At 41.1% G+C, this 26495-nt stretch overlaps 2 protein-coding genes and 1 long non-coding RNA gene across 10 annotated transcripts in view; 1 reads left to right on the plus strand and 2 right to left on the minus strand.

The window, feature by feature from the left end:
* Positions 1-625: 625 nt before the first annotated feature.
* On the plus strand, positions 626-3184 carry LOC143354720 (putative GPI-anchor transamidase). The gene is made up of 4 exons (XM_076788983.1): positions 626-916; positions 1003-1608; positions 1688-1798; positions 1904-3184. The coding sequence occupies exons 1-4, from the start codon at positions 860-862 to the stop codon at positions 2180-2182; spliced, it is 1053 nt and encodes a 350-aa protein (XP_076645098.1). The 5' UTR covers positions 626-859; the 3' UTR covers positions 2183-3184.
* Positions 3185-4368: 1184 nt separating this feature from the next.
* The window catches only part of LOC143354721 (uncharacterized), a 597645-nt gene continuing 575518 nt past the window's right edge, over positions 4369-26495 (minus strand). The window contains exon 2 of the long non-coding RNA XR_013082365.1: positions 4369-5364. This is a non-coding gene — a long non-coding RNA (uncharacterized LOC143354721). The remainder of the gene's footprint in view (positions 5365-26495) is intronic.
* LOC143354718 (uncharacterized) overlaps positions 16926-26495 on the minus strand; it is a 575799-nt gene continuing 566229 nt past the window's right edge. For 7 of the 8 annotated variants that reach the window (XM_076788975.1, XM_076788977.1, XM_076788976.1 and 4 more), the window contains 5 exons: positions 26201-26304; positions 25487-25867; positions 25119-25202; positions 23621-23787; positions 16926-22088 (listed from right to left, as the gene is read on the minus strand). In XM_076788975.1, coding sequence (XP_076645090.1) covers positions 21689-22088; positions 23621-23787; positions 25119-25202; positions 25487-25867; positions 26201-26304 — 1136 coding nt within the window. In that variant the 3' untranslated portion in view covers positions 16926-21688. The remainder of the gene's footprint in view (positions 22089-23620; positions 23788-25118; positions 25203-25486; positions 25868-26200; positions 26305-26495) is intronic. The other variant, XM_076788982.1, reaches the window with a different exon arrangement.

Raw genomic sequence — 26495 nt, forward strand, 5'->3', positions numbered from 1 at the left:
TCGTGTGCCTCCTCCAGACACCAATGTAAGCGTTTCCCCTCGCTCATTAATAACGACAAAATGTTTGTTACAATACATAATGCTGCCATAGAAACATTAATCAATCGATTGCAAATGGTTTGCTAATGAAAACAAGTCGGAACGCGCCAGAAATTGGATAAGTTAGACGGTGCCAGTATGGAAACTTTTCCTTCGAAGTTTACCAACGAACTTTATCTGTGGCTTTCGACGACACATTCATTCGAAACTACCTCGAGTAAACTACCTTATTGCTATTAATTCCGAAGTATGGTCTATTCCTATACCTCGTCTGTGTTTGTACAGAGAAGACTCGCCGCACGACAGTGGCGCATCTTGCGGCTAAATCCGGATACTTGTTATCAATTGGTTCTCTACCGCTAGGTAACGTTGCCCTTAAATTACTGAACGTTACCACCGACAAGACATTTAGAAAGCAGTCCGTAAGGCTGGCAGTCTTTCTAAATATCTGGTCGGTTCCTTATTCCATTTGTGTGGAGTCGGTATTTCCTATCATATTTCATATATACCACCACCCCCCTGTAGTTCCTGATTTTAAATCAGTGGCAGCACCTATTAATTCGACAGCATAGCCATCTACCGGATGTCAGTGCAACATTGTCAAGTATATTACGCGTAGGTTATGTTCATTAGTGCAATTTGTAAACAAAATCGAAAATATCTACGATAAAACGAAATTGTACGCTGAACAATGAACAAACATTCCAAACAGTATTCTTAACATTCTATTGTATGTTAATAGATATTAATGTTGTGAATTTCTGTAGAATATCAGAGAAAATAATTGATAAGTATTCATGTGACATGTAAAGAAGTGGAAATGTACTTCAAAATTTTTATTACTCTGTGCCTTTTTAATTTACATTATGGCTGTGAGGTTTGTATATTCGAATTATTAACATCTTTGATATATATATATATATAATATTATTTACGTGATTTGTCAAATCCTAACCTTTGCAGGCACTAGAAGAATTCGTAAAAACCGGTCATTCCAATAATTGGGCAGTATTAGTCGACACCTCACGTTTCTGGTTTAATTACCGACACGTTGCAAATGTGTTATCTATTTATCGCAGTGTTAAGCGTCTGGGAATACCAGATTCACAAATTATCCTAATGATAGCAGACGACATGGCTTGCAATCCAAGGAACCCCAGACCAGCCACCGTCTTCAATAACATCAAACAACATATCAATGTCTATGGAGACGACGTTGAAGTAGATTACAGAGGTTATGAAGTCACCGTAGAAAATTTTGTTAGACTGTTAACTGGAAGACTGGCTCCAGAAACACCTAGGTCAAAGAAGTTGCTAACGGACGAGGGTTCCAACATTTTAATTTATCTGACTGGTCACGGAGGAAATGGATTTTTAAAATTCCAAGACTCCGAAGAGATTACTAGTCAAGATCTTGGTGATGCATTGGAACAAATGTGGCAGAAAAGAAGATATCATGAGATCTTGTTTATTGTTGATACTTGCCAAGCAAGTTCAATGTACGAGAAGTTCTATTCTCCTAATATCCTAGCTGTTGCTTCCAGTTTGGTGGGAGAAGATTCGCTCTCTGTAAGTGATGGAGTTTTATCAATAATTTTTCAAATATATTTGTGAGTCAAAATATTCATTATTGTTTCTTTGTTAATAGCATCACCTGGACCCTGCCATTGGGGTTTACATTATAGATCGATACACATATTATGCATTAGATTTCTTAGAAAATGTTCATCCCTCAAGTACCAAGACCTTAGCAGAATTTGTGAGTCCTATTTAAAGATTCTCTTCTATTTATTTCTATTCTCTTCTATTTATTCGTATTTAAAAAATTTTGTTATTGTATTAATTTTATCTTCTTTTGTTCTAGCTCAAAGTGTGCCCGAAGCATTATTGCTTATCAACAGTAGGTGTAAGGAAAGATTTGTTTAGAAGAGATCCTGAGAAAGTGCCAGTCACAGATTTCTTTGGTTCATTGAGGCCCATAGAATTAACAACAACAATTATGAACGTTTTTCCTGTTAAAAAGAACACCACTGTTGTTAGACCAGAAAAGAAGTATTCTTATGCTCCACGGTTCCCAGTTGTATCACCAGACTGCGGATTTTATTCAGTTATGACAAAAATGAGTTGCAACGTGAAACAGTAGACAGAGTAAAAGTGTTGGAGTGTATCGATATATTACTTCCGACCTACTAAAACTATTCCAAAAAGGAAAGGTATACCAAATAAACACCAAAGCCATAAAACAACCATGCTATCTTGGTTTTAAGGATGCTTAAATAAATTTGTACGATACCAAAAACATTTCTTGTTAATAAAAACGAATTCTTTCCCGATACGTTAAGCGATCTCCGAGAATTTAAATTAATTATGTTACGAAATTTTATGTGTTTATGTTAATCTCTTGTAATTAGTATTTTATTTACAAAAACTGAAAGCGTTAATGTATGACTCAAGGTTATGAAATGCTAAGATCAGAGACGTTTCGAGACAGTGACAATAGATAACAGATTTTTGTAACATTATTGACGCAGTGACCCCGATATTTTTTAAAAACATTTCTGCATACACAGGTTTGTGCCTGAAAATGATCACTGTATTTTAAAAATCTTATGCTGCTTTAACTTTATTCATTTTTCAAAATGATTGTTACTTTCCATGAGTCATTTCCATCTTTACATATTTTCTAGTTATATGGCTTCGAAGAGTTGTTTTTATTATAGCTAGGAACTTCATTCTAATCTAGCCATGCGAGAATGGTCATGGTCACGGACGTAATTTCTAAAGTTATCTATGGTCGTTAAGAAACTATCTGAAATCGTCGAGAAAAAAATCTAATTCGCCGTATCGTCAGCGATGTAAATACTAAACATTTCTTCGTATTAACGGCGCAAGTTCTTACGCATCAGTTTGTGAATGTGATAGAGACGAAAATCTGTGTAATTATTTCATGGAATAGAAGTAGACGACGATAAAGAAGAAGATGACGCGTATATATAAGAATGATATCAGTCACAGTCGACGACAGTTTCTGAAACGCAACTGATACCTCGGTATGAAAACTATAATCAATCTATCAGTCTCCGGTCAAGTGTAGAATTTGCTGAAATCTGTTTTGTGATTTATCTGTCTCTGATATACTATACGAAGTAAGTATACTTACTATACTGTAGTATTAATACTATACTATAGTATTAATAAGTAATATTAGTAGTATTATCGCGTCAGTTTTGCACTTATTATTTTGGGAAGTTTTATCTGCGGGAAAATACATTTTTCTCTTATTAATATATTAAAAATACATAAGCTCTATAAAAATTCGGATGAACTACGTCGAAAATAGTTGAATGAACTATATTTTGTTATTATCAGTTTTTTGCATTTTTAAACAAACGGAAAGGTGCTTGTTTGATTCGATAAAGTGCAAAGAAACGTCTGAAATGTAAATTATTTATTCCACGTTCTTTAAATACTGTATTTTTGATTATAAAATGTAATAATTCTACTAATAAAAATTCTAGTAATAATGCTAAATTGTAATTAATCTTGAAACCAACATGGAAAGTGAGAGCTATAAATCAAACAATCTATACTAGAAACGTTTAAAAGTAAAATGGAAGAGAATCCGAATCTTTGCAGTGGCTAAAATTAATCATAAAATATTTGCCGCTTCCACAAACAATGGGTCAATATTATTTTACGTTCTTTTTCCAATTTTGTATTATTCCAGATGCGTAGTTTCATCTCTCTGACCATTATCCTCTCACTGAGCGTTTTAGCGCTAGCATTTTCGCCAAAGAGGATAAACGACAACTATGTGGACGTCCACGACATAAACACACTGTCACCTTTGGCACAGCTGCCACCCGAAGATCCAGCGATTCATTCATTGCCAACGGTACCAGCAGTGCCTCTAGTGCCAACCTGTACTGAAGAGGGATACTTCCGTGATCCTTTCAATTGCAAAAAATTTTATTACTGTCGTGATGCCGACGCAGTACCAGCAGGATTCTACTGTCAGCCTGGCTTGATATTCAACACGGTTACCAACACCTGTGTCAACGAACACGTAGATTGTTAAAAATTGTTGCATTAGAAAATCCTAGAATATACTTCAAAGCGTGTGAATGTATTTATTATTAGCTGTGTGACTGAGTGTAAATAATTCGTGTTCGATTACAGTAAACTCCCGGTCTAACGCGATCGAAAAACTGTTTCACAAAACTGCATGTATGAACTTCATGTCGCAGTAATTATACAGTAAATGTACGAAACATTGTTTAAATGGATTTACATTTACCACCACGGTGGTTACAGAATCTTTTTAAACAATTTTTCGATCGCGTTATACGGGAGTTTACGGTTGACAAGCAACATTTATTTTACGGTCCTAAGCGCAACAGTATTCCCTTGCCTTGTGGGTGTAAAATAATTCGGTATATTGTAATCAGCTAAGTTGTAAGTACTTCTAAAATCAGAGTGAATGTTGGCCAGTACTTCTGAAATCTCGTAGCTATTTACCTGACTGTAACAATTGTTTTCGAATAAACGAAGGGAACCTTACAGAGACTTGACCGTTTTTATAAACCAACGAGCGTTAAAGGTGACCAGTATGTGCTGCCTCATAAAAACGACAAGATTAAATGTATTTGTAAACCGGAATAATAGAATTTACCTAATCATTTTCTACGAACGTATTTTCACAATTTCAATAAATCTGTAATAAAAAACCTGAAATCGATCCGGTAGGTTTTGCGTAAATCGTCGCCGGGCGCAAATGAAACGGGGGATCTACAATGAATCATGATTTTATTTGTTATATAATAATATCTACAATAAAAATACCACATCGTTTGAAAAACAATTTTCGTTACAATTATACAGTAATTTTATATAATAATATAATATTTAGGTTTTCGTTCCAAATAAGATGTAGCGATGAACATACACCTCGCAGTGGGGAGTGAGAAAATACATTTTTTTTTTGTTGCAAATTCCACATTGATTTCTTCACTCAGTGTTACTTCTTTTTTTCCTCTTTTTTTTTCTCATTTGCAATAGGAAAACGGGCACACCCTCGAAACGACGCCGCGCGCGTGCTCGTTTCGTTCTCGTTTCCGCTCGTTAACCCGCGGGAGAAGAAGAAGAAGAAGAAGAACAAGAAGGAGAGAATGAAGAAGAAGAAGAAGAAGAAGAAGAAGTAGTAGTAGAATTTTCCCGTTTCACTTCGAGGAGGCCGCGGAGCTGTCGTTCCGAGCGTCCCGTTCCTTGTTATTATTATTATTAATTGTTTTTGTCTGTTTTTACATATTTCGCGACGCGTGCTCGCTGGCCCACCTTCTCTTTCTTTTTCTCTCTCTCTCTTTCTTTCTCTCTCTCTCTTTCTCTCTCTCTCTCTCTCTCTTTGTCCTCTCCTTCTCGTTCTTTCTTCTCGGTCCCGCTCACTAGTCAGCGAGATATATAGAAATATTGGACTAGAGTGATCCAACGGTTTTTTTTCCTATCCTCCTCCTTGTAACGCGAGCCCTCGCTCGCCTAATATTAACTACACTTAGTTAATAGTACCGTAATATCATCTCAATATATATATCATTGTATTAGTTGTCATAATATATAGAAAATACATATAACAATTATTTAAATGACTCACAATCAATCATTTTTTTTTTGTGGTTGTTGTTGCTGTTGTTGTCAGGGTGCATGTATACACGTACACGTATCATTTGTAGACGCGCGTACGCGTATAGGTGCACGCGCACGCACATGTATACATACACATATTTATATATTTATATTAATCAGTGTGTGTGTTAATTTTACATGATATTTTTTTACACTCGTCGTATAGAGGGAGGGAAAGGATGGCGAGAAGGTGTTTTGTTTCTTTTTATTTTTGTGAGAAAGGGGGTGTGAGGGGGTGGGGCGGAGTATTCGGACCCGGGGGATAATTAGATCTCTCGTACATTTACATTGTCTTTGTCATACTATTAATTTAAAGTGAAACTTCTCAAGACTTAGTCGATATCTTACAAACATTTTTTGTTTTGTTTCTATGTTGTACTGTTGTACGTATCCTCGCTCTAACGAACCTTCTCTCTCTCTCTCTCTCTCTCTCTCTCTCTCTCTCTCTCTATCTTTCTTTTTCTCTCAAACACACACGCAAACATACACCACAAATATACACGCACGCACTCTCTCACTCTCTTTCTCTCGTTTTCTTTCGTCGTATCAATTTGACCGGCACGGAGCAGATGGAATTTTTCTTGTTCGCCTTTGATTTTCTCACAATCGATCCCTCGAAATGAATCATTCGCTCTAGAGCTCCAAAAAACCGGGCACCTAATCACCTTCCCGTAATCGTTCGGCCTCTCTGCCAGTGGGACACGTTAATACTCATCCTGTCTATTCATTTATATAGTGTTTATATACGCAGGATACCGATCTGCGGTTTCTTATGTTTTTATTTTTTTTTTTCTACAGCCGAGAGTTTCCTTTCGTGCCTCTCGGCTTCCGATTTTGTGATTGGCGGACTTTATATGGTACAAAATGGCGGACGTTGATCTCTCCGTGCAAGTTCGAATGGAAATCGCGATCACAGGAATTCCCTAAACCGCACGTGGGCGAGTCCCATTCTCGCGTAAACTACCCAGCTTTTTGAGCTTCTTCTTCGTGTCTGTTCGCTTAAGTTAAAACCATCGAGGAAAGCGTGTTCAATGATTCGTGGCACGCGGATGACCATCAGAGAATACCTCGGAAGTATCGGAGCTGTATTTTCTCGTCGTTCGAAATTTTGCACGGTCCTGAAATGCGATAATTTCCGGAAACTGTCTCGAGACTCGCCTAACTCGGCCTCCACGCCTCGAGCTCTCTAATAAGTCCGTCGGGGTTGAAGCGTCCCCGAAACGCGTCATTATAGTTCTCTCTTCCCTTATTATTCGTATTGAGCAGAAAGGTATTGCTATGCAGTTGTTCGTCGAGAAAAATTCTTTTTTTTCCTGTCTTTTGATATGTCAGATCATCTCGCTTCGATTTTCCGTCGTTTCCCCTCGTTCTTCCGTTTTTTCTGTTTTCATTTTCTTTTTTTTTTTTGATTCTCCGTTTCAATGCTTTTGATTAGGCATAGACAAAGTCTCGATCCTTCAACGTTCCCTCGATCCTCTTATCCGAAAGAAAACGTCGAAGAATTTTGTCTCGAATGTTCAAATCAAGGAAAAGATGGCTCCACGCGATTGCGTTTTGAGGACAGTGATTCTCAATCGAATTGTCAGGTTTATATATATATATCTCTATTCTCATGGGTATCGTACGAAAGTGTCTATAAACGACTGAGAATCACTATGCAAATAGAGAAGATAGGCTCCACATCGACGAATACACAGTTCAGCGTCGGATACAGAGAACGAACGATCTGTTCGAACAGAAAATGCAACCCTGCGGCACGTAATACCTATATAAAATATCCACATTATATGTTCCTTATGTTCTCTTTCTTTTTTTTTTCCCGACAGTGGTTGCTATAGTACACACGAAGAGCGTCCCGAAATCTATTTCTCAATGTTAAAAAAGTATCAGCAGTGTAAGTTAGTAGTGTGCTGCAGGGTTCAGAATTTTCTTTCCGTGACAGAGATATACAGAAAGCGATTTTACTTCGCACGAGCAAAGCTGCGACAAACACACACCGATCCTTCTCTTCCTTTCTTTTACCAGTCCGTCGAACACACTGTCCAATTAACCGTAACGTTGATCAAGCACACGTACTCGGAAAGTAAACGACGACACCAACGACGATATATCTCTACGGTTCTCGGTTCGATTAAAAGGCTACAAAAGTTTTGACCTCTACTCGCTCGGCGCCGGTGTTCAAGATCCATCTCAACGCTCCGTTCGCGATCGATCTCGCGATCAGGTGGGTGGTTGCCTGTCCACGATCGCTTCGTCGCGTAATACTGTCGCTTACGATATCGCTTAAAGGTACACGAAAATTATTCGGCGGCCGCGTCGAGCCAGACGCGCGCCGCTCAGGTCTGTGCATTTTGATTTCGAGCTTCAGCCACGGTCATTCTTGTTCGCTGCGGAATACATACCGATTTATTATCATGAGTAGCAGCTGGGGCGCAGGGGAACGCGACCGATAACGCACCAACTTCGTGCGTTTCGAGGTGCTGCCCGAGAGCCGGCGTCGCCGACGATCAACGAATAAAAATCCGAAACGCGCGTCCGAATGCAACACGGGGCCGGACCTTTTAGCACATCCAATGTCACAAGGCGAGTCTCTCGCTATTTTGATTGTCAATTTTGATCTTCGATCGGCGATTTTCGGGCGCTCGGGAACCGTTCGCGTTCGCGTTCGCTTTGCGCCCCGGAAACTGAAACGGGTTCGTCGCGGGACCCGTCGAGGATCTTGGCGAGGAAGGATCGAGGGATCGACGGGGTGATCACGCACTCCAGGGACAACACATATAAAATCCATTTGTACAGGGTATTATTGCATACGACACGTTCGCCAAGTCCGGGCTACGAGGCACCCCATTCACTCGCTTCGAAGTGTCCAAAATAGGAGGAGGCGAGAATCTTCGAATTTTTATGCATCGCAGCTTGCGCAGACCATCGCGAAAGAAAACACGAAACTTTTAGAATGTCGTTCTTCAGCGTACGGAAACCATCGGTGAAATCGTTTTCGAAGCTGCATAAAAACTCGCAGTTCTCTTGTGAACGAGACTTCCGGCGTTCTTCGTTTAGGGTTTCGACCCGTGTCGAATCCTTTCATTTTAGCACTGATTTGGAATTCTGCTCGCTCGAGATCGCGAGCCGAGAGATTTGCGTTACAACGACGATTTGGCACGGTATTTATTGTTAAGCGTTTCCGATCGGGTGACGTTGACGTTAGCACCCCCTGTGGCTTCTTATTGATTCTGCTCATTTTGATTTGAGACTGGTTCAAGCGTTCTCGCGTTTTGATTACTCGGAATACTAGTATTAATACTGATTCGGCGATCGCCGTTCGATTTTCCATTCGTCCTGGAATCGGTAAAGGCGAATTTAGACTTCTCATCGTGGATGCGCATCCCGGGTCATTCGTTCGCAATAAAAAGTGTAAAGGTTATCTTCGTACGCGTTTCATCCGGAACGATCATCCATGGTCGGATCAGTTTCTACTCTTTGACAAGTTGACCGTGGACGATTCGCCCGACGTGAAACAATGAAACGCCAGGCGACAAGTCTACACAAGTGTGAACAGTGTTCGTCGTCATCATCGTTCAGTTTCAGAACCAGCGTGAATTGAATTCGATCATCGAAGTGTAAATACTCCGGTCTTCGTGTGTCGTGCTCATTGCGAACGATTTATCAGCGATGAGGATTCAACGTGAAGAAGCGTAAGTTCGCCTTGAGGTCGTTTGCTCGTCGCGGGCGTCGCGTTTCGAACAGAACACTTGATTGTTTGCGACTAGATAGATATACAAGAGACCGTCCACTCTGTTCTGAGTAATCGGCCGAGATCCTCTCTCCGCCGTTTCTCGTGTCTTGAAACAACGCTTCTGCTATCAAAGATAAAACTTTATATTCTAGCTAATTTCAGTCCGTTTCGAATAAGAACCGCCTACACCTTCGAACGAACGTAAATCGTACAAAATATTTCATCATCGTTTCGGGCGAAAAGTTTTTTTTTAGGTTTTTCTTTCTCTATTCTTTGCCAAGATCGCAGACTCGCGGGCGACTGTTCGCGGTTTCCTTGTTCCAGCGTCACGTTTCCTCAGTTGCAAGCGTTTACAAGAGATTCGAGAGGAAGAAGGAAACTAATCGATCGGATCGACGCTGACAAACGGACGCGAAGACGAACGAAGTGACGTTAAACGGAGTGTTCAGTTCAGACTCTCTCGCTACTGAGGCTTTTCAAAATGATCTCGTTTAATCGTTTCATTTGTTTATAAATTTCTAGCTGCAGGGTTCGTTCGAAGAACCATCGATTTTCTCAAAAGCACAAGTCTCGCGTCTTGATACTTGCAAGGTGGGTGGTTTTGACTTTTGTTACACAATTTTCGAACTTAATAAAAATCGAGAAATCCTTGTCTTCCATCTTAACCCTCGCAAGGTGGATGTTTTTGGCAATTGTCTAGCTACCATGGCTAGACCTGTTTCAATTGTTGTGTATTAACGATTTTGTACACATTTTTAAATTTGGTGCTCTCTGATCCATGTTAATTTTTTTTTTACAGAACCTAATATGAATTGAGAACATCTAATATGATATAAATAACGATTTAAGCTGGTGGGTAGAAGAGCAAAGTTTCGATGGGCCTCTGATAACTTTGGGTCAAAATGGACCCGAATCCTGATCATCCAAGGGTCAAACTTCAGTTTCAGAAGCCTCAGTAGAGAGAATAGTGTCGATTGCATTAAGGTGCGAAAGCTCTGAATTTGGATGCGTTTGAAAGACAGTTCTCAGTTTTGTTGGCACTCGGGTATCCTCCAAATTCAGTTCGGCTTTGCTGCCAATGTATCTGACGCGACGAGAGTTTGAACTTCAGAGTTCACTGAGAATGAAGTATGGCGTCTCGCGTTCGTTCTCATCGTCGACAATTAAACGGAAGATGTTTGCAGGGGGCGGTGGTGAAATGGGGCGCAACACCATCGGCCGCTTACTAATTAATACTTTCCGAAGCTCATTCACACTCGGAGACACGACACGCGCGCATTTAAGGACTAGCTAACAGAGGATTGTCCGCTTAAGGGGTTCATCATCCGATTCAGTGCATCCATGAGGCGGCGCGTCGATCGTTATTTGCGCCGTTCGCATAAGCTCCGTCGAGGATCTCTGTTCGAACCTCGACGAACTTAGGCGAACGATAACTTTGCTTCCCGGGGCGTCATGAATGCAGAGCTCCCTCGGCCACGACACTTTCCTATCTACCGAAGACCTACTATGTACATCAATTCCTTTTAGACATAGCTAATGTTTCGTTTCCCATAGTTAAAAGATAAACATTAAGAATTCAGAACCGCCGGAAAGAAACGAAATACGTGTGCGCGCGCAGTTGTGTTCGTTTGATTTTGTTTGATTTTGTTTGATCTTGTTTGTGTTTGATTTTGTTCTTTGTTTCGTACGATTTGATTTCTCTGGTTGATTTCGGACAGACTTTCCCGTCCTCCTCGGGCGAACGCACACACGCAAACGTCAGCATACACGCATACGAAGACACACTAGCATCCCATTGTTCTACCAGCTTTTTTTGCCACCTATCGCAACACCAAACGATTCCCGCTACAAATGAAAATTGCTCTCCCCCCTGTTTCGTCTACTGGGATCATAAGTTTTGGGTCCAGAGTGCACTGCGGCAGGAGTGATTAACCCTAAATGCAGATCGTGCTTAGGCCCAACATTGTTCTTTCGCCTTTTGATCAGGGATCGAAACAAACAGTCGCGTTTTTAATGTTCCGTTTGCTACCGACATTCGTTTCATTGTTCAAATATTTTATCAAAGCAACCTGTACCTCGTGTGCTTCTCTTATGATTTACTGAAATAATTTAGCATCGTGGATTTTGTTTTCTTATCGGAACTTATGTTAGAACGTTCTCTACAATGTCCACAGTCAATAGAACCGATCAATAGAACCTATTAAACAGTTTCATAATTCTTTCGATCCCTGTTTCTGATCATTTTTGCGATAACAATATGCGATTTAAGGAGTCTTTGACGCCAAACTGGATAATTAATCTTTTGCAACAAAGTGAATCGCTCGTTCAAGATCACTGTTGTACACCCATACACTTTACTGTACACTATACTGTTGCTGATTATTCAACAAAAATTCGTCGCAAAGTCCTATCAATTTAATTTAATTTGAATCAAAGCTCCATGAAAATAGTTGCATATTTTCTGAAAAAGTGATCTTGAACGTTCACCTAATATCGTCTGAATTACGTTCCGTTGGTTCAATGAAAGCTGTGGGGGGTTAGCGAGGCTTCGAGTATCCCATTTTCTCGTGCAACATTGTTCGTCAATTAAGTCAATTCATTCGATGCGCGATCGAAACGATGTGTAACTTTTTCGTGCGTAATATCGACTAATATTTTCGAACATAATTTCGAGAGCGAATCCAGCGTATTAACGTAACCATTGGCGTTCCTGAATATCGTCGAAGAATTTCAGTTGAGAAGTTGCTTCTTTGCCAATTCTTGTTGAAAACTGTCCGTTCGCATTCAGGTCGCTAAACTCGCTCTTTAATTAACAACGGAGCTCCCTCGCATTCATTCCAGACTAAAGAATAATAACCTAAATTCGTTTAGAACCTAGAACAGTACACATAATTTCGCAGTTTAGCACCTATTATTAAACTAATAACATTTACAACCGCTTCGTCTCTCTATACTTTCATCTTCTTCCGTACTGTTAGAAAACTCCTTCCATCGTTTAGGACCGACCACATCGAAACGTAGAATGATCGCGTTGCAGAAACGACCGGGGAACACCGATCGATAAAACACGAGATCAATTTTTTTTTTACAATTCAGGCAGTGGAACGTTTCTGATGCGTCGACGAGATGGAAGAGAAGCGGATGAAGTTTGAACGTGTTGGCACATCGGAGGTTTCCACGTGTATATAGGAAACCGTAAAAATGTAGGTGATCGTGCCGCTTCAGTTCTCGGATTAATACTGCGATCAATTTCTTCGACGGGATACTCCAAAGAACGACGTGTGAATGGCCAACGAAAATGATCTGTACAGGTGACCGGTCGGATCTGCAACGCGATGGCGACGAAAATGAATGTACTTCGCGAGTGGATAGAGGGCGACGATCGTTTCACGATCGTTTTGCGCAGACGACAAAGCAAAAAGAGAAATTCTTCTCCCACCGAAGGGCACGCTTCACTTTTCCCCTCGAGCTGATATCAAAAAAGCTTCGACCTCGTTCTCCCATATCGTTTCGCCGCCGTCTCTTTCTCTCTCTCTCTCTCTCCCTCTCTTTCGCTCCCTTTCTCTCTCTCTCTCTCTCTCTCTCTCTCTCTCTCTCTCTTTCTCATTTCCTCTAATATCGTAGTTAAAAGTCAACGATTAGTTACCAGAACACAAGGCACTTGGCTTACACATCATACATATTTTTTTTTTTCTTTATTTTTGTTACTCGCTTGCTTTTGGTATAGCTCGGTGTTGGGATAGCTCGCGCAAGACGATCCGCACTCGTGAGACACAGAGAATATTATGCTACGCCGGGGACAGGTTCCAATCGAAAAGATTTCGAATCGAAATGATTGTCGGAAATCAAGACTCTGATCTGACTCGTCAACGACACTGAACGGCGCGTGTTGAGTTGTTGTTCGAACGAAGACGACCGAAACGCGTGCAGCGAAATTGCAGTTCAAACCTGTGCGCTCCTCGCTTCAGATTCATACCAAATTTATAGAACGTTGTTTGTCGCGATGCGAACCGAATTGGTGTACGGGAAACGAATTTGTCCTGCGCGAAATGTTTCCGGAGCGCACAGGGTTAATTAGGTTCAGACAATTTCGCAATCGAGAGCTGAAAACGCAATACTCAATACTCACGTTAATGGAAGTAGCAGTCACAGCGAAAGAGAACGATGCATACAGTACACTTGAATTCATTATCTATCCAGCTAACGATGATAATATCAATGAAATCACGTTATTCACGTCTCGTCACCGACTGCACGACGTCTTGCAGCGTATGATGGAAATAACACGCAGCAATCACTCACAATATCAATAGAAGAAAATAGTCATATGTATATATATATAAAATATATATACACACAATATATAATATATATATATACGCCGCACATTTATATATATACTATGTATTCTATACAGTAATAATACATATATTTATATCCGCGTTTGCTATATACATATACATATATATATTATGACTGTATAGACTGTATATATATATAATATATCTATTTCATATATCCAGTATTCATCATATATATATGTACACGTACATGTATACATATGTATATATACATATACATATATATATTTATATATATATCCATTTAGAAACGACGGTTAGATTATGCATTACATCTGAGTATTAAAACATCTTTTTCATTTCTTCTTTTTTTCCCCCATTCACGTGAAATCCATCCCCTTTTTAATCCTAGTCCCGCGATCCGATTGGTCGCAAAATATCGACGCTGTTCGCTGAGCCGCCGAAGGACCGAATTCACGAGATTCTTGTTTCGCGAGCGTGCGATCGGATGGACAGACGCCCGGATCTATCACAACCCAGGAGAACGGAAAGGTTACGCGACCGAACCACCAAAAATATCGCTAATTAGATTCGTTTCGCCTTAGAACCACTGCCAGGTGAGATTTCCGCGGGAAAAACCGGCACGTCGATTTTCCAGGTGCTCGGTTGCCGATCAACGTGAGCCTCGCAGCTTGCGGATCGCGAGGGACGGCTCGCCAATTTCTTGGCAGAACGCGGCGGATTTCTTACAGATCGATCGCTCGATCACGATCGCGACCGGACCAAGTCCCGGGCGAAATCCGTAGAAATCCTCGCGATCGAGTCGCGAAAAATTGAAACTTCTTGTCGCAATCTATTTCTCTTCGGATCAACTAGCTTCCAAAGTACCCTAATTTCTCGAGTCCCATCGCTCACGATCCCGAAGCCTGGGGCGTCCCCATTGGACAGAACACTGCTAACGATTCAACTGCTCGAGTACCTCGCACGCTATTTCGCAAAATTCCACGAAATATCGCGAAGAATAGCACGATTTTCGCGAGGACTGCTCGAACAATTGAATCGTGTCTCACCGCACCCATTCAACTCCCATACGCGACCACATACGCGTGCGTGTGCACTATATACATATATACATACAATGTATTTATGTATTCCCACCTATCTATGTAATAATAATATAGCCCTTTCATATTCCATATGTATATATGTATATACGAAATAAAACCGCGAGTACGCAATACAGTGTGTAACCACTAATCGAAGGTATAATACGTAGTACCGCCTCTCTAACGTAATACTGATGCATAAACGCTCGTAGCCCCGGCTAAGCCGATCACCGCCGCCATCTTGCTCATCCTCTTTCGCTCGCTCTCGCCGAACATCGAGCCGATCGATTGTATGGCCGATCTCTAGATCAAGTTCGCGCGAATTAATTCATCTAAACTGTCCTCGGACACGCAGGAACACTGGAGCGATCACCGTTCCCGTGGAAATTAGGGTAGCGAGTGTTTAGAACGCTTCTGGAGCAAGAACTGTACAGGCTGTTTTGGTAGAAGTTTCTCTAAGGCCGTTTCTGCCGATGATTCCAGCGTTCCTGAGTGTTCGACGAACATGATTCGCTCGATCGGGCCATGTTCTTTTTTTCGCCATAGTCGGCCGAAGGCCAATGTGGTGGGAGTCGCTTTTTCTTTAGGGGTTTCGAGGCCTCCTTCGGGGTCTTCGGTTTTCGTTCCCTCCCGCTTAGGCTTCCGTTTTCGTTGGCGACTCGGTACCACATCGCGCTTCAAATTGACTGAACTGTGCTGAGTACATATAAACGCGCGTCTCGCGGTTGCCTCGCGAAGATCCCTGTCTTTTTTCGAGAATCCGGAGACTCAACGGAAGTGGATGGCACGCTTTGACCTTGGCTGCGAGGCCTACGCGTATCTAAGTTAGAGTTAAATCAATGTACAGTTGAAAATTAGACGAACGTTCCTATACGCTAGAAAAATGCATAATCTCGGCCCCCGCGGCCTACCCATGTATCTAGAACTCGGATGAACTTCACAAGAAGACCTGAACTTCCGTCAAAAGACTATTTGAGACTTTCCGAAGCGTTTAGAAAGCATAGGGTATCGAACGTTTGTCTATTAGAAAAGTAGTTGCGTTCTACGAGCCAAGTCAAAGCGCGAAGAATTGATTCGGTTCTTCGAGAGGCAACCGCCTGACGCATCCTCTTCAGGGTCACCGAAGGACCCTCCCTCGGCCAGCTGTAGTTAGCGCACTCACGTATCTAACACGAGTTATAGTATATTGTCCATATTGCTTATGGCACCGATTTTTTGAGCGATATCGTTGCGCGTCTCATTAGTTATTCTCTTTTCTTTTCTTGTCTTTCGTTATCTTTCTTTTTTTTTCCAGTTTCGGGGTGACGAGAGGCTCGTCTGACTTGCCGTCTTTTTTCTTTTCTTTCTCCGGAACCGGGATTCCTCCGCTTTGAGCAAAGACAATTAGAACCAGAACGGGTTTCGAGTGACTCTACCACGTGACGAGGAACACTAATGTACAGCTACGCTTATACAGGTAAGAACTAGTTGAGCAGAGAAGTGGAAAAAACAACGACAGTGGGGACAGGTGTGTCCCACCGATATTGCTACCGAGCACGCATTCCTCCCTTTCACTCTATCGTAATTATTGCGATGAACCGTGCGATAGAAAATGTCCGTGTTCACATGAATACTCTTAGACTGCGTGTCCCGACGGATCCCAGCAGCGAAACAGGTAACGAGAAATCGAGGGATCTTCAGAGAGAAGGACATTCGAGGGGTGGTCGGTCTGGTTCGTCCGACTAGACTCGGAGGGGTTGCTATCCAGAAAACACACGCGACGAACCAGCGGGCACAGAGAACAGAGATGGACGATGGTTCCAAAAAGTGTTGTGTGTGCGTGCGTGTGTGTGCGTGTTCTTTTGTGCGAACGAGATCGTGGTAACGCGGTTTTTCTATTTTGCCAAATCCTTGAACGTGTGGCCGACATTGTTCTTTTGTTGATTCCTGGTGTGAACGTTCTCGCGGTCAGTTCTCATGTGAAACGCGACATCACGCAAACGTGGCTATCCCTACAGCTGACCAATGCTTCGATATTATTTAAAAACACTATTAACAATACAATTCGTTACTTTTTTTTTCCTGTAGTTCGTTCTCGTAGTAAAAGTTAATAGAGAATAGTATAACATCAAATAGAAGAGTATAAAGATCCATGCTGGCGTATAGAGATAGACATTAAAGTAGGTAATAGGTAAGAGGACAATAGATTACGATATCAATAATTCGTAATAACTTTTCACTTTTTTTTTTCTTACTCCTTTTACCTCGAGCCGCCGAGGTTCGGTTCCTCGCGCGTTTTTTTAAACGTTTTTGATGATCATTTAGTAGACTTTTTTTCTCTTTAATACAGTATTTTGAGCACATTCCTCAGGTGTATAACCACGCTACACTTTCTTCACCGAGTTGTACCAATATATCCCCATATAGTTTTCGCGTTTCTCTCTTTCTCTCTCTCTCTCTCTCTCGATCCGGTGGCGGAAACGAAAATAAATCGGTTTCGTGTGATCTCCTCTGGATGATTAGTTTAAAGAAAAAAAAAGTGTATTTCTTTGAAGGAGGACTGAATTACACGTTTGAACAGTGTGACAAATAAAATTGCCTGAAGTAACATTCATGCGCGCCGGTCGAGACTAAACGACAAACAAAAATGAACGTTTCTGGCACGAACGTAGAGCACGCGGTAACAAATTCGTAGATTGTTCACGGCTTGATATCGACGCGAAACAAAAAAGAAAATAAACTAAACGGAAACAAAAAGTAACTTGTACTGTGGTAAACGTACACACCGTTCGATTGTTCGTCACCATGCGCACGATGTTGTCACTCGGTCAAATGGCAGTACAATATCGGTACAACTCACTAGTTGATGGCACGGGTCCGCCTATGTACAAATACGTAATACCATATACCACATACCATTTAAATACATCACATATTTATCATTTTTTTCTCGTTATATATATACTCTCCATACAGATATACTCTTTTCTGTGACGTGGAGGGACTCGTTTGTACAATTCATGCATATCTTCGTTACTGTTTCATTGCTTCGTTTTTGTCATACCTTCCCTAAGTGTTGAGCTTCCGGCCACCGGCGCCAATTTTCGATTCGCTCGCGTTGATGCAGATCCAAAATACGCGTTACAAACTCACCGTCCAACTAGCTCGTGATCATTTTCACTGAACGCAAAACGATAAACAATCGATTCTCTTTGTCAAAGCGAAATTAACCATCACAAGTACCATTTTCATTTCTACCCTTTCGATGAAATAATCCATTCACTACAATGTGAAATACTTTTCTAAAAAATATTACCGTTGTAAAGGATTCCGTAGGATGTATTAAATGATTGCAATGATTCTTTGGATCTGATCCACGACCTCCTCGCTCGCGTTCGCTTTCCCACGTTACCGCTAACTACGCCGTTTTCCTCGAATCTCTAAGTCTGATTACGATTACATACAATAATAATTATATTAGTAGAAACTTAGTTTCTGTAACAAGATGTATTGTCTTAAATGATATGTCTGCTAATTTTGTTGCATCTCGTCAACTCACACCGCACCCGTGCCCGGGCCACATATAACAGTTTCGTTCCTTAAATGAACTTATTTTTAAGACTCGACCGTCTAGGATCTTATTTTATAGTTAATATAGATTTCTAGGGGAATCCGCGCTGCCGACAGACCGCCGGTGGCCATCGCTCTGTTGTTTTCACAAGATCTCCATATTAACGTCTACGGTCACAAAGAAGTATTTCCATGGTACCTATTACAAGACTCGTTTGTAAAACAACGCAACCGTTACAACCTGTGCACCAAACGTCACGAATTTCGAAAGAACTGACTCGAATTTGCAATCCGGTAATTTCAACGCAATCTTTTTTTTTTTTTGGTTTTTCTTTCGTTATTTCACTAAAGAATTTCGTTTCGTTCGTGGTATATGCGAAACAAAGTCGTCATCTCCTGTGCGTCGCGTCTGAATTTTCATACTTGTAGAACAGTGCCTTTGATCGTACTCTGAACGGATCAGTTCGATAAATCATGCGTGGCCGGAACGTTTGTTGCTTAAAAAGATCGCGCGTTACAATTTGTTTGTTTGTTTGTTATTTTTTTTTTGCAAGAGACGGAAGGGTAGAGGCGGATGGGGAGAGTTCGTGGAACGTTCGAAACACAAAGACACACGCACACATACACAGACATACGCACAAAGACAGATGATTCGCGTTGAGAATCCAACGGATCGCCTTGAACAGCCAAGAAAAGGGTAGTGTTCTCGTTTCTTTTTTCTCTTCACTATCGTTTTCTCCTTATCGTTTCGCTCGTCGTTTTCGTTCTGTTCGCGGACACCGCAGACACTCGCTCGCGAACGTAGTCTTTATCTCGCAGACTAAAAACAAGTGGAAGATTTAAAGCCATCCTTACATGTTTTCTCTTTTTTTTTTCTTTCGTATTCTCTCGTTAAAACTTGGCAGATTTCTTTTCGTTTTTTTCCTTTTCTAATCTTTAAAGCATCCTCAGTCGCTTGCGTTTTACACGTGAAAAGTTTAAAAAGTTAAAATGTATATTCGTAATTTATTCCTTTTTTTCCCTTTAATTAGGTAAAAGTTAATAAGAAGAAGAGTGTTAACAGTAACAATAGTTGTAAGGTAGAGTCAGAGCAGCTACGGCTGACGAGACGCTTGAACGACAATCCGGATCGACGAGTCGGAAGGTGAAATGAAAATTCGAATTTAATCGATTCGCAGAGTTTTAAATCGATGCAACAAAAATAATACTCTTCAGAATGCATTGATTACATTTGAACGACACAAATCGTTTCGAAACCATTTTTCGACGTCGCAGATTGGAACGAACGTGAAGAGAGAAGTGGCAAGTGAAAATTTCGGTAAACGAATGACATTTGCAATGAACAGAAATCGTTCAAGGCACCTTACATACAGGAACGTCGTTGCCTCTTATCGGAATCTAATGGATCGAACATGGTTCTCGCGGTCCGCCATTGCTCTTCCAAGAGTTTCGCCATAGTAGTCCCTAGTAAGGTAGAAAATCAAGCCAAGTATATATATTTTATTTCTATATAGATCCCTCCTAAAACAACCTAAAACCTAACCTACGTGTTTTGCGTTAAAATTCACTTTTAATTGTACATACAGACACTGATGTTAAATATGTACAGACATGTACACCCATTATGTACATATAGAGCCGTGTTCTAATGATTCGTTATGGCGAATAATATTTTATCCTTTTTTCAATAAACGATTTCACCTTTCTCTCTGTTTCCCTTTCATTCTCTTTCACTCTCTCTCTCTCTCTCTCTCTCTCTCTCTCTCTCTCACTCGTTCTCTCTCTCTTTCTCTCCCTACCTCACGTGTCTGTCTTCTTGGTTATGTATACAATGTACTCATGGCTGTATGTATAATCGTTTATGTTACATTCCGTGGTCGACGGAATCGGTCCGGCTGGTCACCGAAGTGAAACTTGAACAACTTGTCTCCATTCCTAGAGAGCTAATTTTCACCCTAAGCTACGAATCATTTTTTGTTTCAATTACATTGATCTGTTTATACATATGTATAATGTGTGTATATATATAATATATATATATTAAAATTTTTTTTTATTTAGACGAATATAGTTAATAATATATATTAAGTAACAGAGGTAACAAAAATCGGGGAGGTTCAACAAATCTACGAACGTCTCTGTCGACGAGGATCGCGTGCTCGTCGAGACTTCGATACTCTAATTGATAATTAAACTAAGTAGAACTAGAGCGAACGTGCAACAAGTCGTATCTCATAGAGTCCGATCAACCTGCAAACCGACACGCCGTTCCCACGAAAATACTTGAGCGCCCTTGAAACGAACCAATTGTCGAACGGCGTTCAACTTGCAAGCTGATCGGACAAAATAGTAAATCAATTAAAACGAGAAGGAAAAAATTAAATAAAAAGAAGAATAAATAGCAATACGAAAACAAATGAAAGAATGATCAAAGAGGCAACAGGTAACAGTAAAATGTCTTGTGGCACAATCTGGGAACATCTCGCGTGCGAATAGCAATTAGGTACATCGAAAACCGCGATTACAATACAGCACACTCGTCGCGGGAGGGGATCTCCTCTCGCCTAACTCGTAGCCCCCGCTGTCGTGTCGCGTACCCTAACTTTTCAAACCCTCTTCGCCTGATCCTGCTTGTCGTCGCTCTTCTAGGCCGTTCGTTCGTCGACGGACGTTCTCCACGGTTTGGAAAACGGATTGTTCGGCTGTGCATATTTTCGACTGTGCATGATCATGTCCGTCGCATGGCGGGTCTCTGGGGGACTTCCGGTACCCTGTCTCCTCGCTGAACAGATCGTCCACTTGTTGGACGACTGTTGAACACGAAGAGCACCGTCTCTCGCCAAGGTCTCGTTTCGAGAAGATGAGAGACTCGTTTGTCATCAGCGTCGCCACGGTCCACGGCGACAGAGGTGCTCGCTCTTCTCCGGTAGTTGTGCACGTTGCTATTAGGTAAACTTAGTATGGCTGGCCTGGCAAAGAACTATCGCGGGGTATCTCTCGCTTCGTTCAGGTCCATAGCGCGTTAGAAGAGGTATTCTCGTTTTGGAACTATCTATCGTGGAAGTCGTTCGGCTTTTTCATTCCCGGCTCCGATGCCGGGGACAAAAGCCGTCCACGCGATTCATCGTGTGGCACCGACGATCCTCTAATCTCTCTGACGTCGCGGTTGTATAAGTACCTGCCTATATAGTTCACGCGACCTTGGTAATTCGTCTTTTCCCTACATCGTACCGTTACAGCCTTCGTTAAGGTAACTTAAGTTTAACCGGTTCAGCCTCGTCCTATGGTGGCCTGAGCCGCGTCGGGTTGTGCCATAAATGCGCTGTGCTCTGAGCGCCGGTGTCGCCGTTGCTGGGAGGCAGTGGCTGCTGATTGCTGAAGTCTGGGGTCTGCGGTGAAACGCTGTTCGATTGCTGCTGCAACTGCTGTTGCTGTTGCTGCTGCTGTCTCTGTTGTTGTAACTGTTGCTGCTGCTGCTGCTGCTGCTGGTGGTGTTGTTGTTGTTGTTGCTGCTGCTGTTGATGGTTCGACTGCTGATGAGACTGCTGCGACCTCGCTTGCTGCTGCTGTTGCTGCTGCTGCTGCGTAGGTCGTTTAGAGTCCTGACCCGTTGAATCGGGCGATGGCACCGGCCTGTGAGATTTCATGTGCGCGCTTCTGCTTTTCACTTTGTTGAAAACTCTGAAAGGCACATCGAACCATCTCGTTAGATTGTTGATTGGCATCCGGGATGCGTTGGGTTGCAACGATGCTCTGCAACGGCTACATACAGTGTATGCGGCTGTATACAGTCGGGATACTGTATTTGGGGAGCTGATGATGTGTCTGATAGACTATTTCGTGTGTATTTTCGGTTGTTGCGAGATGATTCGGGTTCGTTTGACATGATTGGTTTGCGTTTCAGTCTGGAGAGTCAGTGGGTTTGTGTTTGTCGGTTTGGAGATGTTCGATGATGTTGGGTATGAACATCGAGCTAATAGTGACAGATCATGCGTATGAGAAAAATGTTGGTCCTATGAGATTGGTCGAAATGTTTCTTGAAAAGAAATGGTTGCTTCAGACAGCAGGAACAATTGTTTTATGTTACACTACAGGTTTCTTTCAGAGGTGGTACTACTCGAGAGTTGTTTAGAATACTGTGACAACAATATATCAATGGAAATTGCGATAGTGATGGTCTCAATACTAATGTTCGTCATGTAGAGAGAAAAAAAAAAATATCACACTGACACAATTATCTGAACCTGAATGATGCAAAATAAGGAATAAACATCTATAATGTACAGTGTGGCGTGATCGGTTCTAAACTATATCCAATTTGCTGCTAGAATTATTTACTATTTTCTGATTATCGTGTTAACAACGATTAAGAAGCCATGTTATTGTGAAACAGCAGCAAGTAGGATGCAAGCATCGCTATGACTCATTCTGTGGAGGGGGGTTGTATTATAGTACAATGTGTTAATAAATATCAGGGATGGTATTCAGGATTGGTATCCTTGTATAATAAAGATTTTTAAATTTCGTATTTGCTTATTTTTCCAGATCTAATCGTATCTAAACGGTTTTAATTTTTTTAATTTTTAGAGTGACCCAATTGACCAGGAAAGAATTATTTCTCCACAAGCTAGAATACCTATATTAGTCCAGAAAGATATATACACGTAGTAATAAACAATAAACGACTGAAATGAGTTCCGAGAGGCAAATTACGTCAATAAAATACCACAGAAGGGTGAACAGCACAGGTAGTGACTCTTGACAAAAATTCTGAATTGAAATAAAGTACCATCACCCAACTCTTCAAAAAATTTTCATTAAAAAAGACCATGGAATTTCTCCCCCTCTGGTTAAGTTATTAGCCATAAAGTAACTCTGTCAAGTTGCAGTTAAGCTGTTCATTCGAAGGGGTAACAGTGACAAAGACTGGCCCTGATATTTATTAACAATCAGAATACGCGAATGGCGGGCACAGTTGTTCTCTACATGGCTCGAGACCGTGTACAGAGAGACTCTCTTTCTCTCTAGAAGCTGGAGATATGTATGCACGGTATCTTTTATGGTGTCTGCGCCGGATACTTGCCGCTCGTGCCGTCATTTCGGACAGGGGGCACGTTGTGTCAGTGGCCGGTCATCATTTTTTGTGTTTTTCTTTATTTTCTTTTTTCTTTTTTAATCGAATGGATAATTTAGATTAGAGATTGGAGACTTACTTCCCGCAAATCTTGCAGGGGTAGTGAAGTGGGGTGGGCACGGGTAGTTGTTGCTCAGAACTAGTGTGAGTTTGTGAGTTGGTGTTGACTGTGGCGTGGCCGGTATTGCCGGTTTGGGCGGTTTGGGTGCTCCCGGCCATCGTTACTGTTACACTTCCGCTAAAGCTCTGACAACACAAAGAAACACAAAGCAAAAATAAACAACACAAACAAACAACAACGACGACAGATAAGTAAAAAACGCCAGTGGTCACGCACAACGCATAGCACGACTCGGTCCATCGTGGTATAGAGAAGCGTGAAGAAACGACAGGTCAACAACAAATCACCATGCGACACTTAAACGTTCACACGTATGTACGCATGTATAGTGGGTCTTGGACGCGGTGCACGCGCGATCCGGTGCTCGCGAATCTGGGATCATTCCTTTTTCGCGATGGAATTCCGTGAAGCAATTTCACTTTAACGATTGATCGTTACTAGACTTCAGACTTTGTCCATTTATGTCACTAATCGAGTAGACGGAGTTAAAAACGATAGGAAGATTAGCTCTTCGAATCCTGCGAATTTCTGCAAAATCATCAATTATCACGACTTTCTTTTTGGCTTCTATATCTTGAAATTGATACACAGAATTTTTCTTTTACATAGAAATCTGCAGTCTAGTTTTTACAAATTGTTATCAATTCCCTAGACATTTCTATTTTCATGTTTTCTCGTTGTTCTTTAGTCTTTCCTTCTTTCATTAAATAAATCTGAATTTAAGGTTCAAGTCTTTCGTTCTTGCTCTTAAACATTTAATTTACAGAAGTCACTCTTAAAAATTTAATCTATAACATTCACTAATAACCTGATTTGAACAACCTTTTCTACTATATCTTTGTTCTTCGCATCATTTCATTGATAAATTACGATTATCATGTGTATGGTAAAAAAACTCATGGTAGTTTTTCTTTAAAAAACAATATTTTATACATTCGAATGAATAAGACATTCAAGAGAGACTTGATATGATCCCAGACCTCTGAGCAGTAAGTGGCGCACACCGAGTACGAATCCAAGTTTCATCTGATTCGACCAGAAATAGTTCGAATTATAATGAGAACACAGAAACTCGCAGTATGTGTACATGTAATTAAATAATTTAGTCAGAGGTTTCGTACTCGGCGTTCATCGATCAGCAGTTCAAATATATGCTCGATTGAAAGTACAGACAAGTAATCGAGTAGTTCTCGACAATCATCTAGAACGATAACACTTAATCGGTCTATGCTCTCGTTCGGAAAGTATTAGAATGTTATAATATCAACGTACACTTCTAGTCTGGAAGCGGTGACGGATTATGTTACGTTTAAGCAACTAACGGAAATGTTAATTCGCCGTTCGATAGTCAAAGGAAACACAGTATCGTTATCGCCTCGATTAATTCGACTCGTTGTATATATGTAAAGCTTGTTTCGAATAAACTGTAAAGGGCACCGGGAACAACGGTACTCACATCATGGCAGTCATACGCGAATAATCTCAGCTCTCCGTCGCTGGTGGTCAGAGTTGCCGAATTTTCTCTCTCGTTTGTCTGCAACTGAGCAGAAACACACGTGAATACAAATTACATAGAAAACAAAACGGTCACAGATTATTTTTATCAGAAATAACAAAAATTCATATTATTATCCCCGCGACTAAACAAGTAAAAGCTTGTGGATTTTTAAGGAAATTGCATATTTTCTACGTCAGTTGCAAGAGACAGGAGTTAAATAGAAATTTCTTTGTTCGAGGATTTTTAAAGATTTTCTTTTCGCATGACTGCATAAAACTCGCAATCTAATGATACGGATTCCTCACTGTAATAGCAAGTGGACTTACCAGAGTACGATGGAGGATCGATTTGTCATCGCTGAAGTCCATCTCCGTGACCGATGCAATGGCATCGCGAAGCTCCCTCGTGTCCTTGCAATCTCGGTTCTCTGTCTTAATCTTTGGTTTTCCATGGCGGACACGCAGTCTCTTGTACTCGTCTGGGCAGAGTCTCTTCCATAGATAATAGAATTGCACGCACTGTTTCGCGGACTTGCCGCTCACGTCCCGCGAGATCGCAGAGAAGTCCTTGTTGTATTTCAGCAGACCTTGGTAGAACGCGTCCATCTCCTGCGATGTCCATCGGTCAGATTCATGGCACTCATAATTTAGGAGCGGGTGTCCTGCTGGCAATGGTGGTGTTGGTCTCATCAGCTTCAACATCGCCTCCTGTAATCATACCAAAATTACATTCATTAGACGTACATTCATATGGAAGAATCGTAATCCTAGCTCAAAGTTTGCTACCTGGCCCAATTTCAAGGGAAATGGTTTCAGCGTTAATTTATCAAAACTCGTGAAGAGACGAAATAAATTTTGATTCATTTAATTCCTATTGTATTAGAATTTGTGCGAGACATTTTTATCTTATGTAATGATCAACAGTCTACTGATTGGTAACAAGAAATATTAATTAAATTCATCTTTGGATGAATTTTACAAAAATTTTGATAATGCCAGGGACAATATGTGTCGCCATATAGGTAAGGAAAAGACACTTACATGAATGTTTCCTCTGCACATGTGCAGCAGATGAAGCGCATACTCTTTATTTCTTCCTCCACCTGGTACCGCTGCGCAGCACGCAAATTGCAGATACATCTCGACTGGAAAACACAATGTTCCATTCAAATCCACTGAGAATAAATAAAAACCTCCAAGTCTCAAATACTCGCGGGAAGATCTTCAACAACTGCATGTAAAAGATCAGTTGTTTTTTTTTCACTTAAACTGTCTATAGTGTCCAACAATTAGCAATTCTAATTCTGATCAGAGCTACGCAAGGGTGAAGAAGAAC

This window comes from Halictus rubicundus, chromosome 6, assembly GCF_050948215.1.
Source record: "Halictus rubicundus isolate RS-2024b chromosome 6, iyHalRubi1_principal, whole genome shotgun sequence".
NCBI classification, from domain to species: domain Eukaryota; kingdom Metazoa; phylum Arthropoda; class Insecta; order Hymenoptera; family Halictidae; genus Halictus; species Halictus rubicundus.

What these genes read in the sequence shown, in the direction of transcription:
- LOC143354720 (XM_076788983.1), top strand. Translation starts at nt 860, where the DNA reads ATGTACTTCAAAATTTTTATTACTCTGTGCCTTTTTAATTTACATTAT. An exon ending in TGGGAGAAGATTCGCTCTCT is followed by an intron (nt 1,609 to 1,687) that starts GTAAGTGATGGA and finishes CTTTGTTAATAG; the next exon opens with CATCACCTGGACCCTGCCAT. An exon ending in CCAAGACCTTAGCAGAATTT is followed by an intron (nt 1,799 to 1,903) that starts GTGAGTCCTATT and finishes CTTTTGTTCTAG; the next exon opens with CTCAAAGTGTGCCCGAAGCA.